At 34.7% G+C, this 16,738-nt stretch overlaps 1 protein-coding gene across 3 annotated transcripts; it reads right to left on the bottom strand.

The window, feature by feature from the left end:
• Positions 1–5,883: 5,883 nt before the first annotated feature.
• Positions 5,884–14,045, bottom strand: LOC132168479 (exonuclease 1-like). 3 transcript variants are annotated; one of them, XM_088517964.1, is made up of 15 exons: positions 13,748–14,045; positions 12,895–13,014; positions 12,022–12,145; positions 11,749–11,886; positions 11,389–11,598; positions 10,957–11,131; positions 10,789–10,862; positions 9,739–9,862; positions 9,010–9,206; positions 8,835–8,889; positions 8,401–8,747; positions 8,263–8,314; positions 6,467–6,689; positions 6,237–6,374; positions 5,884–6,088 (listed from the first exon to the last, which is right to left on the bottom strand). In XM_088517964.1, exons 1-14 carry the CDS (start codon positions 13,906–13,908, stop codon positions 6,293–6,295), a joined length of 2,082 nt encoding a protein of 693 aa, XP_088374090.1. In that variant the 5' UTR covers positions 13,909–14,045; the 3' UTR covers positions 5,884–6,088; positions 6,237–6,292. The 3 variants fall into 3 exon arrangements, with proteins under 3 accessions (XP_088374090.1, XP_088374092.1, XP_088374091.1); XM_088517966.1 differs by having other exon boundaries at positions 8,401–8,706; positions 8,835–8,885; XM_088517965.1 differs by having other exon boundaries at positions 11,749–11,874.
• Between the last annotated feature and the right edge of the window lie 2,693 nt (positions 14,046–16,738).

Raw genomic sequence — 16,738 nt, 5'->3', positions numbered from 1 at the left:
TTAATATTCCAAAAAAAAAAAAAAAGCAAAGGGTTGAAATTCGAGGTTGATCCTTTATATTAGATAATAAACTAATAATTATTATGGGTTTGTAACTTGTAAGCACTAGATAACACCCGATTTTTGGGGCCCCCCATAATTAATTAACATAATTTAATTTTTTGTTTATTTTTAATACAACAAGGACAACAATAATCAATTAATTTTTGATCTTTGAGTCTATCACCTTTAGGGGACAGTGTGACAACAGAATTTTTGGGATCCTAAGAGTGACCAACATAGTTTCCTTTTGTTTATTTAAGGTAGCTTCTACTTATAAACACGCCCCCTAATCAAGGAGATTTAATATATTTATTAGAATTCGGAAAAAAAATGAGAGATGGAGAGAGAGGTGCCGGGAGTTTGGATTTTAGGGTTTTTGAGGAAGTTTTCAAGTTGTCTAAAGCGTAAAGCTTATTTGTTCTGGTACCTCAAACCAGGAGCGGAAGCACATACATGCTTGCGGGATGATTGTCCCCCCAAGAATTTTTAAAAGTCTTAAAAAAAAACACTTATTAAATCCACTTCTATCCCTAATATTTCACTTTTCGTCCACCCCAAATCATTTTTTCGCCCCTCAAATTACTAGTTGAAGTCTACTCTCAAATCAAATTCTTTCTTGGTTTTATGATCAACGTGGCTTTTCACATAGCACAAAGAATTGAACATATTAAAAAAAACAAAACTCAAATATATAACAATAAAATTACATTTCTTTTCACATTGCACAAATCCGAACGCCTTGCGCAGTGTGAAAGGAAATGTAGTAACAAAGGCTTCTTCATTTTTTTTCCCCTCGTTATAGTAGTAAAATGGCTTACGAATATAATGGCTAATTAAGAGAAAAAAACTTACCTTTCACACTCCACAAATTTTATGGCTAAAATCCTTCCTCTCTTTTTTACTATGTATTAAACAAGTTTTTTTTGGGGGCGGAACTTAGGGGGCTTTGTGAGATGGTCTTGGGCCTCTCTCAACCTAAAAGCTAGTTCAAGAGGTGAGGCTTTCCCTTACACTTATAAAGTAACCACTAACCCCTTCCACAACCGATGTGAGATAATCCCAACAATCTCTCCCTCACACATCGGGCCTTGAATCGGAGCAGCGATAACCCGTTTCTTCCATAAATTGTTGGACCGAGACTTATTGGTAAACTCGGGCTTTGATACTAGTGTTAGGTAGTCTTGAGTCTATCTCAACTCCAAAAGCTAAGTTAAGAGGTGAGGTTTTCTCGCATATTTATAAACTGACCATCAGTCCCTTCCACAACCATATTGTAGGATAACTCAACAGGCTTGAGCCTCCAAAAATTTAAAACACCCATAAAATATATATATATATATATATATATATATAAGGTAAGCTCTCAAAAATAAATTTCCTCCCCCTTACTCAAAGTTCTAGTTCCGTCGCTGCTCCAAGCCTCCCGTACCCCTTTTCTCTTATTTGTTTTTCAAAATATGAAAGGACAAATCTGCTCTCTCATTTACAAGAACCAGAGAGGATTATGTTCCCCAATTAAGAACCTTTACAATTCTTTCAAATTTGCAATACAAAGAATCCACACAGTTCATTAAATTGAAATAATAATAATTAATTAATTAATTTAAAAAAAAAAAAAAAAAAAAACCCTATATCGTAAAGACAAAGGAAAAGGTCTGAAAACTGGGGTATGGCCATTAATTTAGGGGCAATAATCAATTAATTTGTATATCTGCAACCACAAAATGCCCCCCCGGGATTCTGGCATATGGAGGTTGATCATGGCTGACACTGTAGCTGTATAGGGTAGCATTATTGCAATAATGGTACTGCCCTTCTTTTTTTATTTTTCTGAGCACTTATTTATTGGCATTCATTAATTATTTAATTAATTTACTATTAAATTTGGCAAATTGTGGCACAAATTTCAACTCACCTCTCACTTGTTTTTTTTCTTTTAGAAAAAAAAAATTTGAGTCTCATTCATTGATAAACGAATATAAAACTCAAATAATATAAAATAAAAGCTCTGAAGTAATCATAGCCAAAGTTACGAAGTTACAAGCGACAAAGATGACGTATTACATTCTAGACTCAAACAAAATCTGTTCACCTATAACTAATTTTCAAATTAAACAGCAAATCTAAATTTTGAGTCTATTTGGCGCAGATCTACTCATCTGCCTCTCATTTGTTTTGATGTGTGATTAATCTCTACTTAAATTAGTTTATATATTTTTAGTTGGTTTTAGAGTGTGAAATTTTTAGGTGTATTATTAAAAATTAAATTTCATGTAAGAATCACACGCTTTAACAATAAATGTCAATTTAATAGATTGAATTTAAAGAATTTTCTCTCGCTCAGTTTAGAAAAAAATCTAAATGGTTTTTAAATTGAGAATTTGGACATTTTTAGATATAACCATAAAGATTTTTTTTTTTTTTTTTTTTTTTTTGCGTGTCAAGAATTCTAATGTGAAAGTTGATCGAATTCTTAATTTCATTGAGAGAAATGTTATTAATAAATAATCATGTTGGAAATTTTTAATTATTTGGGACTATCAAGAATTTTATATATGTTTCTATTTTAGTAGCATGTTGTATAATGAAAATAACATTTAGATTTTTTATTACCACATCTTTCCACATCATTTGCATTTCTTGAAGAGTCCATTTTGATCGACTATGAGAGAAAAAGACATACATGTAAATTGTAAACCCTAACTAAATTATTTAATTTTTTTTTTTTTTATTAGCAGTGCAATATATGTTGTAAGTCTCAGTCAATTACATTTTTAATCCCATTGAATGATTCAAACCCATAGAAAGTATGCACTTTATTTGACCTTTTTTTTCTTGAGGTGAATCTAAAGAAGGGAAATTAGAATCAGTACAATCTTATCCAACAATTATCACATAATTTTTTATTTTTTATTTTTTATTTTTTGACAAAATTTCATTCTTCATTCAAACTGAAGAAAACTAGAGTATCCTTAGGATTATCACGAATACCCTCAGGAATTTCTTAGATCCATACCATATTCATGATTTGAATGACGGCCGCCTTTGCAAGACCATGGGCCTCAAAATTAGCATCTCTTTTAGCATTACGAATCTTCCGGCTCCTTTAAGAATTATCGCACAATATTTATACGATATATAGTTTCCGCCAATCTTTTGATTTTTTTTTTTAACTACTGATCCAAGATTTGAATAAAACTGTCAAATTAGTATTGTGAAATAATTATAAAATAAAAATGTAATTTTTAGCATTATTCTTCATCATCCGCTGAGAGACTAACCAAAAGAAACCTAAACGAAATAGCAAAACAGAAGATTATGAGAAAATTACCAAAGATGAATAGGACAATTCATTTATTAATTGTAACTTGTTTTAAAGTCCAAGCCCTACTAGAAACTAGTTGTGAAAATTAAATTCACCTAAATCTGTTATAATCATTGAATTTTCTCAATTCATAGATAACTTTGGTACAACTAAAAACTTAAACACCTATTGTTTCTTTAAACCCATTTTTTTTTCAATTAAATAAAAGACATCAATGATTTAAAAAAAAAAAAAAAAAAAAACAACTTGCATTAAAGACATAAGTAGACAATCATATATATTAATGATTTATTTATTTAGTATTATTGTAACTTACAAGTTACAACAATGAACCAATGATTTAGTACAACGACACAATTAATTTCTGGATCCGAATCCAAACAAAATCCATGACATCGAGGCCACGTGTGGATCGCCAGGTCCCCATCATGTGTCAGTGCCACGTGTTCAACGACTATTTAACATGTCATAAAGTTGAACAAACTGCAACTAATGAAATATAAACCATTAATTAATTATAATTAGGAATGATGAAAAGATGAAAGTCAAATAGATCTTATATTGTTACTTTTGCTGACTCAATCAAATCCAAGCAATATAATGAAAGTTTTCTGATCTTTTTGGTCCAAAACTGTGGTTGTTGGGATGTGATGATTAGGATTTTTAGATTTGGATTAGTTTGAGATCTAGATTTTCAATAATTTTCTGTTTGGATCGTTAATGGAACCTTTATCTGTCCAAACAGAAGGCGTATTGCTCGAAGTTTGCTTGTACAGTTTTTTCACATGTACTGCTTAAGGCGATCACAAAATTACTAGAGGTTTGCTCTGTTAATATGATTAACAGAGCACGTGATATATGTTCTTATAGTATGTGACTATCACATGTATTTTATAGTATGTGATTATTACTAGAGGTCACTAGTTCGAATCTCCATTCCCGCGGACATGTTAAAAAAAAAAAAAAAAAAACATTAATATTAGAATTATATGTTCTGAAGTCAATAGACTTTGCCGAAAGAATTTCCTTCAACCTAATTTAACATAATATCAGTACTAAAAACCGCCTTTTTATCGGCATTTCTCTATCAAAAGAGTTGTTTTGAGTAAGGGTTGATGTGGTTGGCAAGAAGATTGAGGTCCACAGAATAATTTGGTGGCATTATCCGTATTCCTTAGAGAGAAAACCCTTTGAGTAAGGTTGATGTAGGTATCATATCATATCATACAAAAGGAGTGAAAACCCATACATACATACATACATACATACACATGGAAAGCGATGGTGCTACGTGTTGCACATACGAGGAGTTGCCCATGGGATGCTGTAGTGGATGCCGTTGGAGTGCACTCCAGGAAGTTTTGAAGTATTAAGGCCGTGTTTGGGTGTTAGGTATAAATTGATTTTGACATCTTCAATCCTCATCACTGTTTTTAGATATTAATTTATTGAGTAACACTTCCAAATACCTTATCCTTCATAAATGTCGTATTTGACAAAGTACATTTCAGATAAGATTAATTGACTTTCTTAGATAATTGAATGAATGAAAGAATCATCTTCATTCCTATACTTAACTGCAATGTCAATTTCAAACGTCTATAATTGCCAACCTTATCCTCTGAGATTAATTGTAGAATAGGCTAAACATGCTTCCAAATCCAACCAACTTATTGATGAAATCATCTTTTCTTTTTTTTGACCTGAGAATAGCTATATGGGGGTAAAGATTTAATTTTGGAAGGTCTATCTCATTAAAAAAAAAAAAAAAAATTATATAATTTAGAGAAATTTTTAAAATTTTGGGTAGTTCCGCCACCGCAAGCCTTATGCTCTCTGTATGTCAATGTAAGAACTTTCTTTTAGGGCAAATGAACTAACAAAAACACAAATAACGGGCTACAAAAAAGAAATGAAAAGAAGGGAGACTAAGATCTCTAATGGAGACAACAACCAGCGGAGGGATGCACAGCCAATAAAAGCGACTTATCTAGTGAGAATATGCGCAGGTTAATTAGCACTACAATGAACTTTATGAAAACTCCAATATGGAATCAAACTCCAAAGCTGGTGTGCCTCAAGTGCCTATCTAGTTGTGGTACAACCACAGTAGTGTTCATTTCATATGTCCATTAGTTTTAATGATCTCTTGTCTAATGAAACAATTTCATAATTTTTCCGCTGATATTGAACAATGAGCAGTTTGATAAGCTTCTTGTTCAAATGTGGCAAGGAATTGAAATGGCAATGTCTCAAAAACTATTATTGAATCCAAAAGAACATCAAAATAATGAAAGGGAAAATTGAGCATAGCCTATTGTTGCATGTAGTTTTCTCATGTTATGTCTGGTGATATTGCTCAAAGAGAAAACCACTGGGATAGTCATTATCACATTAATGGTAAAATGTTGATAACAAGCAGCTGTAATGCAGATTTTGCTTTCAACGATGACACTATATGGAACATGGCACAACATGAACTGAAACAAATCTTTTACATTTGAACACAATAAAGGTGAACAATGACAATTGTAGAGAAATCAACTTCATTTTGTATTTGTTTCAATCAGAAAGAATTTTTCACAAATTAAAGCACAAGAACAAGAGAAACGTCAAAAATTACAGAAATATGATTAAGAAACACAAACACATCGATGAGGCTTGTGGCAATGTAACCAAAGGCGTCCAGTAATCTAAAACAAGTCCCAGAGCCAAGTGAGCCTAAACAGAAGGAAACAGTAATCAACAAAAATAGAAGAAAACAGCAATAGTAGATAGATAAACAAGGGAAAATAAATTGAGTTCCACTTAAAATCACATAAAGGAAAGAAAGAAAAAAAAAAGTAAAAGAAAAAAGACTTTAAAGCACCTGTTGCAACTTAGATGGATCCCACCGAAAAACATTATGCAAAACACAATCCAAATTCAGCCTCTGCGAGATGCTAATTCAGTTTTCCTGGTCTTTGGTGCATATGCAAATTGGCTAAAGTCTCTGCCAACGGTTGGCCTTCAATGAAAATACACCAAGTTAAAGATCATGATGCTAGTAGTAAAAGTCACGAGCAATAAAATTTTGGCATCAAGGTTAAGGTATATTACCTATTGGTACAAGTATTCCGAACATCTTTCAGAGGAGCACGGAGACCACTGGCGCGAGAACCAGATGAGGAGCATCTAAATGATGATATTACTGAAACGAATTTTTCCATTGATTTTTCTGCTATTTCTGAATAACGGCTTAAATGGGAAATGTTGGATCCAAACTTTCCTTCTTCAGCTTTTGTCTCTGTAGATGTTTCGCTGAAGTCAGGAACGGAGTGACCTAAAAGGAATGAAACATATCAAATGTTTTTGTCAAGGTTAAGAGCTCAATTATCAGAGTAAAAAAACATACAAGATGTCTTTTCTACTATGTTAAAAAAATCAAGAACAGACCAGCCTTAGTACTTAGCAACGAAGGCATGACTCAATAAGAAAACAACTTAGCTACACAAATCAACTTACAGAATCTTAATGTACCTCTAAAATCAAATGCAGGTTCATGCAACCATGTACCTATATTTGTCAAATATTCTGTGTAATGCCATTCATTAATTTTTTATTTTTCTCTTTTTCCTCAATGCAAACAGTGCCTTACATTCTTCTATAGTTTGCTCTACTGTATTGCCTCCTAATCTGATAGCTGAAGCTTCTCATTTCTCCCTCTGGTCTCTCCATCATATGCCTTTAAGGCCCTTCTCCGTCCCTTTCAGTTTCTGTAAAGCCATATGATTCCCATCCTCTCTTTAGTTATTCTCTTTATTTAATTACTCATCCGGATGGTTTATCCTCCCATACAATAGACTGCATCCTATTCATCCCTTTTGTATTCCTCCACAGGATATCTTTTCACTATCTCTTTTTATTACAAGTTTCTCTATTATCATTTCTACCTTCATCATAGCAGATGTTCAATATCTTAGATGCTAGTTGATCAGTGTATTAACTCCCAGCCCAAACTCAAATGCAACGAACTTCCTATTAGATGGTTCTTTCCCTGGCCTGCACAATGTCGGTGATTGGACGGACCATATCAATCCAGCCACCTTGCATTTGTTGTACCATTTTAAGCTTTCTTTGATGGATCACTGCCACAACCCTGACTACAGGCATCATTTAAGAAATTCATGTGCATTCATTGATCAATCAACATAAAGGGAGCTTCTATTCTTCAACATCAATGACGTTAATACCGTAATTATATGTACATTCCTCTTATCTTATGCTATCATGAAAAAAGGAATCGTTCTAGAAGCTGATGAGTCTTGAAGGATTCCTTTTATCTTATGTGCAAAGATAAGAGGATTGCATATATCAGTGGTGCTCATCTGATAAGAGGAATGTGCCACATTAGACGAACACATTTGCAAGCAAGCAACGTAACATTATGCCATATAATGATTCCTTTAAACAGAAGTCCCATAATTCTCACATATTGTCATGAACCGAGTTCGAGGGATTACTGCATATAGCTGACAGTCCATTAACCTAAAGCTGGACTTCACTAAAAGATATAGCTTTTAACTAAACTAAGTAGATGTTTTCAGCATTTATAGATGTACTCTGGGACCATAACAGGTTTCAAATGTACCACCATAAAAATGAATGACAACTGAAAATAAAATAAGAACTTATTAAACGAGAAAGAAAGCTTCATATAGCAAGACAACAAGCATAAGATCAAACAATCACATCCATGCTTAAATACGTTAATCACATAAGTCTAATTTAGTAAAGCACAGACTTGAAAACAAAGAATTCAGAGTCATAGCTCAATGAAAAGTATGAAATTAAAGCAATAATAAAGTTTACTTCTCAGATAGAGTTCATTAATAGCTCTTGACATTGATACATACCATTATCGAGAAGAGGTGCATCTGTACGCCTTTGCTTGGGTTGCACATTTTCCTGAAGCAGTTTAAATAATAAAGAGTACAAAGATTATTCAAGGTGCCATCACAACATAACTAAAAGAATAAAGTGAGAGCACCCACTTTTTGAGAACAGTCATTTGACGAGGTCTTCCGTTTCATGACTTTGTCCCTAAAATCATTATTTCTGAAAAAAGCATCCACGGGTGTGTTATTCTCATATGTATCAGCGACATCATCAGCCTTGACCTTCTCTTGTTTATTGTTTGGGTCCTTCTGGTTTTCAGACTTACGCTGAAAGTAAGAACTTCTTATGACGACCTTTCTTGTACCTGTCTTTGTTTCGCCCTCAACTGCATCTGGAACATTCTTACATTCATGCTCCTTATGCAATGTTGTACAAGGGTTATGAATTGAATACCTGGGTTGCTGTAGAGTTTGTTTTGGATTTCTTGTCTCAGACACCATATCTTTTACATGAATCAATATTCAAGCAAGTGAGTACCATGTAAACTCGTCATTGAATATGTAGATCTTAAGGGAAACAGTAGCCTTACCATAGGTTGGAGATTCTGAAAATTCTGGAATTTCAGTGGTGAAACCATCTTCTACCTAAAGAAAGAAAAAGAAATTAACTTATTATATCAAAGTTCGGTCTAAGAAGATATTAACAATCAACTATCACGTGATATTCAACTGAAGTTTGTCACCACTCCCGTTCATGTCACTCACAGGGTTGTCAGCAGGAGAAACAATGGCCATGTTTTCGGGGTCAAGCAGGGATGCTGGCAAGCAGTTCATTTTACATGCAGCAGCCTCCAACGTGATGTGTTCCTTGTAAACAAGAGGAGAGTTATCCTCTGGAATTGCATGATTAGGTGATGTTCGTGGGGCCCTGAATTTTCTCTTTGCTTCAAGGGATGCAAAGCCTTTAGACGTTAAGGAAAATTGAATTACTAGAACAAAAATGTAAAGGAAACCTTTGGTGCTCAGTGGTGCCATAAACTTATAAACTATTACTTAGGTTTTACACTCTAACCTCCCTAATATATTTCTGCCATAGATCACATGCTGATACCTGTTTAGTCCTTAAAACCATTATTTGAGAACTTTGTTCGATGAATTTAAGACTGCAAAAATTACCTATAATTTGTCCAAATACAGACCAGCAGCTTACGTGCAAAGGAAAATAAAAAGTTTGTCCAATGTGGTTCCAAGAAAAATGGTAGATACAGGCCAGATCCCTACAGGAAGTGATCCCGCATCACAAGACAAGCTCCTAGCATTTTTTGGTTCTAATACATGAACCAGAAAACATATGGCAGGATACATATAGAAACTCCTGTACTTAATTTTTAAAATGTGATATGTAACTTACAATAAACAAAACCAAAAAGAAAAGAAAGAAAGAAAGAAAGAATGATATGATCAAAGCCAAGAAAAAAGGGTTTCAAAGGATACAGAAATACTTAGTCAAGAGATTCTTCTGAACCGGCAAATCTAGCTTTTTCTTCACGCTATCAGGATTAAATTGTTTACTTTGGGATGTTTTGTTAAGCACCGTGTCAGCACTAACATTCACTCCCTGTTTGTCAAAAGATTGACAAGTCGAGCACAATCACAAGTAGTGAGGAGCAAACTTTAAGCAAAGTGTAACAAAATTAATTAGTTCAATTCCCCAAGTCAAAAGTAATGTTTTCATCTCCAATGCCGTATATAGACCATATAGGTATCAAAATAAAGTTGAAAGTTCTCACTATTCTGCTTTGCTATATTAATATCATTTATAAACTACACGTCCAGCACTTAATAGTTCATTTTCAGAACTTGTTCAACAAACATTTCTCAATTGTAATTAAGATAAAACTAACTAATGTGCTGAGAGATGAGAGTTAATTGGATATATAACAGCATTCTAATACCCACAGAGAATAAAAAAGAGTTTGGTGACACCTCAGTGCTTGAGAAACATCAACCTAAAATATTGAAGTATGAAAAAAAGAAAAAGAAAAGTCATGAAGTCATGCAGATGGATAAAACAGAGATTATAGTCAAACAAGGGATATCAACAGACTGAAAAGAAGATTAACTATCATACACAAGATACAAGACTTGCACTTTCTAATTGATTCACAAATATTGGATTATATAGACCAGGATATAAGATTAAGCCCGGTCATAAAGTTTGTAGTAACAGTATGGATTTAGATTAATTAAAGACATAATGTGTTTGTGTTTATGAATGCACATGTATAAGTACTTAGCTAAATATGATTTTTAACAAACTCTCCCTTAGTTAATACGGTTCTTAAGAAACTGCCCCCTTAAAATCTTCCTTTTTCTATTCTGAGTAAATTTCCATTTATGCTTTTCTTCTTCTCTCTTTCCAACATAGGCTAATTGGAGCACAAGTGAAAGCAGGTCACCTAATTAATTGTACAAAGAATCCCAAAGCAACTGCCCTTGAAAATGAGAGAGAGAGGGAGAGAGAGAGAGAGAGAGAGGATGTACCTGAAACTGCATTTTGGTAAATGGATCAAGATCACCTTCTGCTATGCCTTTCGCTGTATGTTGTGATATCAATGTATCCCATGTCAAGGAATGATTTCTAGCATTTCAACTATTAGAGCAAAAATGTGCAGAGAATTAGACAAAAAAGCAGAGTAAATAAAGGATATGGGCCTAGGAAGTCCGAATCATCTCCAACATTATCAGATATGTCGGACAAATGTACAAGTTCTTCATTGATAGGATCATAAACTCGTTGATGCTGGAAAGTCAATATTGCTTTCTTGAATGATTCTTCATATAATGGAGGAACAGAAACAGTGCTGTACCTCAAGTGCTTAATCACCTATATCGAACGAATCAACATTTGGAATGCATCAAAAAGATTAATAATTCACAAATTGAATTTAACGACTTCTGACGAAAACAAATCTGCAAGCCAGTTGAAACCAAAAAACTTCTTTCTGCTCACAACCAAAAGCATTTCTTGGTATCTCTCCATTTTTTCTATTATCTTTTGTTTATGTGTGCTTGCATGCATATACTCCTGGTCTATCTAGTTAAACATATGCAGTTATCAAGTGCAATGACAATGAAATTCACCTTGTCGTAACTTTTGAACTTTTTAATTAATGCATGAGCCCTTTTCAGGCCCATTCCTGGCAATGACTGCAAGTAGTCACATCCACTCAAAATACACATCTCAAGAAGCATCTGCTTACTGAAACCTGCAAAACTGAGATCCTTGTTCTGTTGGAGCATGGAATATTGAAACTGAACACCTTGCCCAAACTTGTCCATTTTATAGATAATCTGGTTTCAACAAAGAAGTTTAAGCGTCTCAAACAAATTGTTAAAATAATGAGCATAAAACAGTAGGAATAGAATAAGATTTTTCTATGGATCATAGCAAAAATTGTAATGAGATAGGAAATTAAACTAATCGACTTCTATTTAACTCACTCTGGGACAACCGAATGGTATAAGATCTGAATCCTCAGTGATAACTGCTTCAACTTGTTTGCTGATTGCCAAGAAGGTCATTTGGGCATCTGCCTCATAAGGAGCCACAACATACGACACATTCTCCTGTTTTAACACCTTCCATATGAAATAATGTCAATAGGAAAGAAGATAACATTATGAAGAAGCATCTAGAAATATAAATCTATTTCATGATCTGATCCTTTTGGAGAATTAGTCTACTCTTGTGCCTCAAAAATGCCTTTATCCTACCTGGATTAGTTCACGTGCAATCAGAGGTGAAATATCAACAGCTTTCTGGTAGCACTCATACGCTGCAGAAGAATTTCCTCCGGACTCGTGCTCAATAGCACGTGCAAGATTTTCCTTCCTCGTCCTGCATGTGCAGGTAGACAAAAATTCTTTAGCTGAAGGCTTTAATGACTACTCAAATTTCAGTAATCAAAACGTAAATATAACCCCTTTCGCAGTCAAATAATCTATGTCCAAACCCATTGGATCTCAGTACAGAGAGCAGAAAAGAAACAACACAAGACGTGTCAAACAGCAGAGAAGCTCCATATTGTGTATTTTGGAGGCAAATCAAGGAGACATCTAAAACAATGGAACTTTTTCATTAGAGGAGGTGGGAGGTATTACAGGTAGAGCAAGTTTTTTCATAATGAAATGGCTTAATTAAGTGTTTCAACCCCATGCAAGAAAGTGATAATGAGGGCAGAACAGCTAGAGCTCAAGTTGGTGACTACATATTGTCCAACTCATCAACCATTTCTAGTACTTAACACATACCCAAACAACCAAATGTTAAAACAACAAATACCAATCTGAACTCTGTCTGTCTTATTTAGGTTAGGAAGAGTATCATAAATCAGTCACGTTCAACTATACAAACAAATTTTAATTTGAGTGGAGAGCTTGATACAACAGTAAAAATAATATTTCAACAACAGTTGGATACTCAGCAATCTAAACAGAGCTGAAGAACTAATGAAGCCAATTCCAACAAGTTAGAATAAGGCTTTGTTGCATTGTCCACTACTAACAGCCATCTAGTTAGGCGAAGACCAACAAGGGGCACACTACCAGTGCAAGTGGGGGTGAAACTTCAAAAGATATCTAACATACCTGGCACGCTTGTTCTCTTGTTCACCCTTCATTGGCAAAAGACCTCCATCGAATACAAGGATAGGTTTAACACCACAATGTCGTAGCAGGTTCACTCTATGCATGCAATATTCAATGTGCCTGAAAGATCAGATACAAAATGCATAAGAATTACATACATTTGATATCGCAAATATGAGTGAAACACTGACTTCTATCATTTGTTGATTTATAAAATGACTTGCCAGACACATTATAGATAATTTCTCTTGGTTGATGATAACACTGATATTTTATCTCCTTTAAATGAAACTGTCGAAAATAAGTTTTTCGAGGTTCATATGTAACCTATTGCAAGTGGTTGGCTTAACTGAGTTAAGTGCAAAACTGGTTGAGATAAACATTCCCCCCATTCCCAAAGAGGATAAAAGGTGATGCAAGGTTGCTTACCATGGTACTGTTTTAGTGAAAATCACCAGAGAGTGCGTTTCAGGGCAATAAAGGATGAACCCTCTCCGCAACTCAACCAAAGAAATACATAAAAAATTTAACAAAAGTATCTTTTTCAACAGAACCCATTTTCCATTTCTTCCCCTCAAGCCCTCTTGGCAGATAATCCAAACCCATAGAAGAGCAGAGAGATTTGTGCGAGAGTTGATTTTAGGTTTGGGGCATTTGAAAATGCATCAAATGCCCAAGACAAGAAGACAATCACCCCAATTCAATAAAATCATCGAATCTTCGACTACATTACGCAAAAGAGACGTTTTTCATTACTTGAGCACTTACCAAGAAAAACCCATATCCAAAAATTTGACAAAACCATTGACACGTTAAACTAAATAAAGAAATCTAAGTATTTATTTAAACACACCTGGTGGTGGGTAGGCCTTTGCAGAGCTCTCTGCTGCAAGACAAGGCACCCTTGTGGAGCCAAGAGTAGGTGTCGACCGCAACACAACAGCCGTTCAATTCCTTGATGTGGATTGGCACCATGATCGATTTCAGCAGCGGCAACAGCCCCTGAATCCCCATGTTGCTCCTCAACCTGTACGAGGTTTGAGCTGGGGACCAAATGCTTTACTTAGCTGCTACCAAACTGCCCCTAATCTTGGATTATAGACTAGAGCATTTACAGAGAGAGAGAGAGAGAGAGAGAGAGGGAGAGAGGATTTTATGAAGCGAAACAATGTGAGTGATTGTGCCCCCAAATGGCGGGAAAGTTTTTGTCTGTACAATTGTTGTGGGTCCCAGATAGGGCATGTTTGGCACCAAGTATGATATGGCTTCGTTATGGACAGAAATTAGCTACCAACTATAATTGTTATAAATAAGTCTAATAAATTATTAAGTATCCCTTAATATGTGAAAAGTATATATATTTTTAATAACATGTGTTTTTCATATTTTTTTAATAGCATTATTTTTTTTAAAAAAAAAAAAAGTGCTTCTCACATGTTGATGAACACTTGACAATTTATTAGACTGGTTTGTAACTAAATTTTGTCCCCTCCTCGGCCGAGCATGCGCCTATTATCCAAACAAGTTGTTCAGGTAGAAAGATCCTCTATTAGGGATTCTACAATTTTTCATGTCCTCATCTCTTTAGATAAAAATTTGTAACAAAACAAGGATCCCCTATGCTTTAGGGTTTGAATTGCTCACATGTTAATGGACACTTGACAATTTATTAGACTGATTTATAACTAATTTTTATCCTCTCTTTGGCCAAGCATGGGCTTATTGTCCGAACAAGTTTTTTCGGTTAGAAAGCCCCTCTCCTCTTAGGGATTCTACAATTTTTCATGTCGGGGGGAAATTTGTAAAAGAACAAAGATCCCCTATACTTTTAGGGTTTAAATTGCTAGCAATTTAGGCATTCTAAGTGCAAGAATCTTGATCAATTATAAAAAGTCCCCGTCGCATGCAGTAGGGTGCAAATCATACTATTGCTATATACATAGCAAAAATATGCATTTGTTCATTTATATAACAGGTCGTATAGTAGGCCATAAATTGGAAGAATTCAATAAACTCCATATTTTGATCTAACTTACATCCATATATACTCTATAATTTTAAAACTATTGACCTATTTGTGAGTTTTAATTAAAAGTAACAAAAATATAGTTAAGTTTTATTAAGGATCTATTTGTACACTACATTTTTTTAATGAGAATTATAGATATTATTTTGAAATTAAAAAAAAAAATGTTAAACGACTATTTTTCTGTTATTAATAAATATTCCTCCTGGAGAGTAGATTGGAATGCTCTTAAAACTACACGTCGTTCCACATGCCTTGGTTCCCACGTTCCCAGCTCTTTCGCGCGCCTTTTAGTCATTTTAACTGGGTGTTTCAGACCAAAGCTACGTACGGGGCCCCAATACCTCATTACCCAATCACTGCCTGACGCGTGGATAAAAGCCTTCCTATACGACTTCAAACTCTCGAGTCTTAACAGCACAGCACCGACTTTCTCAGTTCTCTCCTACTCGCTCTCTCACAACCGATCGCCGTTTCCGATCACTGCGTGACTGTGAATCTCCATTTTTTTTTTTTTGCATTCCTTTGTCTCTGACACACGGCCATCGAAATACAGAGGTAAGCTCATGCCCTAACCCTCATTTACTGTTTTTTTTTATTATTATTATTTGTTTTTTAATTTTTCTCGCATTTTTTTAAATAATAATCGACGGGGACGAACGGGGGCTTGAATTAGGGTTACGGTTAGGGGTTGAGAGAAACGATCCCTCTCGGTCTCTCCCTGGAAAAGAAATCGGAGGCAAAATTTTAAATTATAGTGTCTTGTGTCGTTTGGAGCTTTCTTATCATCATTTCGGCTGCTAGGACCATGAGCTTCTTTTTTTTTTTTTCTTTTTTTTTTGGCTTTTACTGATGTGCCAGATCTGAGAGATTGGAAAAATTGTTGGAAGAAGCAGAGGCATACCTCATCAAGATGAAAACTTAGGATTTGCAATCCCACAAGAACTGTAGGACCGGTGGTGTTGGGTTCAAGTTGGGTTCATTTAGGATTTGCAATCCCACAACAAATAATTTATTGTGTTGCTTATTTGCTGAAAAATCTTTTGCAAGGGTTGTTGCCTTGCCCAACACCTGAAAACCAGCCTTGTTTAATTCTTGCAGTTTCTCATTATGGGTACAAGTGAATCCTTGGCATTGAAGAAAGTCTTGGTCAAACTCTCCTCGGAACGACTAGAAGCCACTCATGGTATGCAATCATGTGGGCTATCGCACAATGCTATGCCTAGTGAGTCTGATGGCGAAAAGAAGTTGGGTGTGAATTTCAAAGAAAAATCCTCTATGCTTAAGTCTCATAAGCGTGCGGCTCCCGACTTGATGAAATATCAAAGAGTGAAGAAACAAATGATTGATCATAGTTTGGCTTCAGAGTGCTCCACCACTTTAAAACAACAAAGGACTCATTCAACTGGTTGGGTTTTCAACCAACCTGCATCCAAACAAGCATGCTTGACAAAACACTTGTCAGTAACCCAAATGAACAATTTGGATCTAAATTCTGATGGTGAGTAATTGTTTCTATTTTACCATAAATATGTCATATTTTATAGTATTTCTTCATGATCTAATTATTGGCTTGTTGTTGGTGATGATGTGTAGGGGTTACAAGTGGTTTGGACGATGAAAACTCATGCCTTAATTCTCAGCACACAATTGTTGCCACATATGTTGTTGCTCCCCAAGGATGTCTAGATGTACAACAGTCACCAAAGAAGGCTCTCCGTGCAGCAATAATGAAAAATCAGTTTGCAGAAACTATTTTGAAAGCACAAAAGAAGACACTTTTTGACCATGTAAGTTTAGATTTTTATCATGATGTAA

The sequence above is a fragment of the Corylus avellana genome, chromosome 1 (assembly GCF_965113065.1).
Source record: "Corylus avellana chromosome 1, dhCorAvel1.hap1.2, whole genome shotgun sequence".
Classification (NCBI taxonomy): Eukaryota; Viridiplantae; Streptophyta; class Magnoliopsida; order Fagales; family Betulaceae; genus Corylus; species Corylus avellana.
This window is presented reverse-complemented; position numbering and strand designations above follow the sequence as displayed.

What these genes read in the sequence shown, in the direction of transcription:
- LOC132168479 (XM_088517964.1), bottom strand. Translation starts at nt 13,908, where the DNA reads ATGGGGATTCAGGGGCTGTTGCCGCTGCTGAAATCGATCATGGTGCCA. An exon ending in AAAGGCCTACCCACCACCAG is followed by an intron (nt 13,015 to 13,747) that starts GTGTGTTTAAAT and finishes CTGATCTTTCAG; the next exon opens with GCACATTGAATATTGCATGC. An exon ending in AGTTCAAAAGTTACGACAAG is followed by an intron (nt 11,132 to 11,388) that starts GTGAATTTCATT and finishes CGTTCGATATAG; the next exon opens with GTGATTAAGCACTTGAGGTA.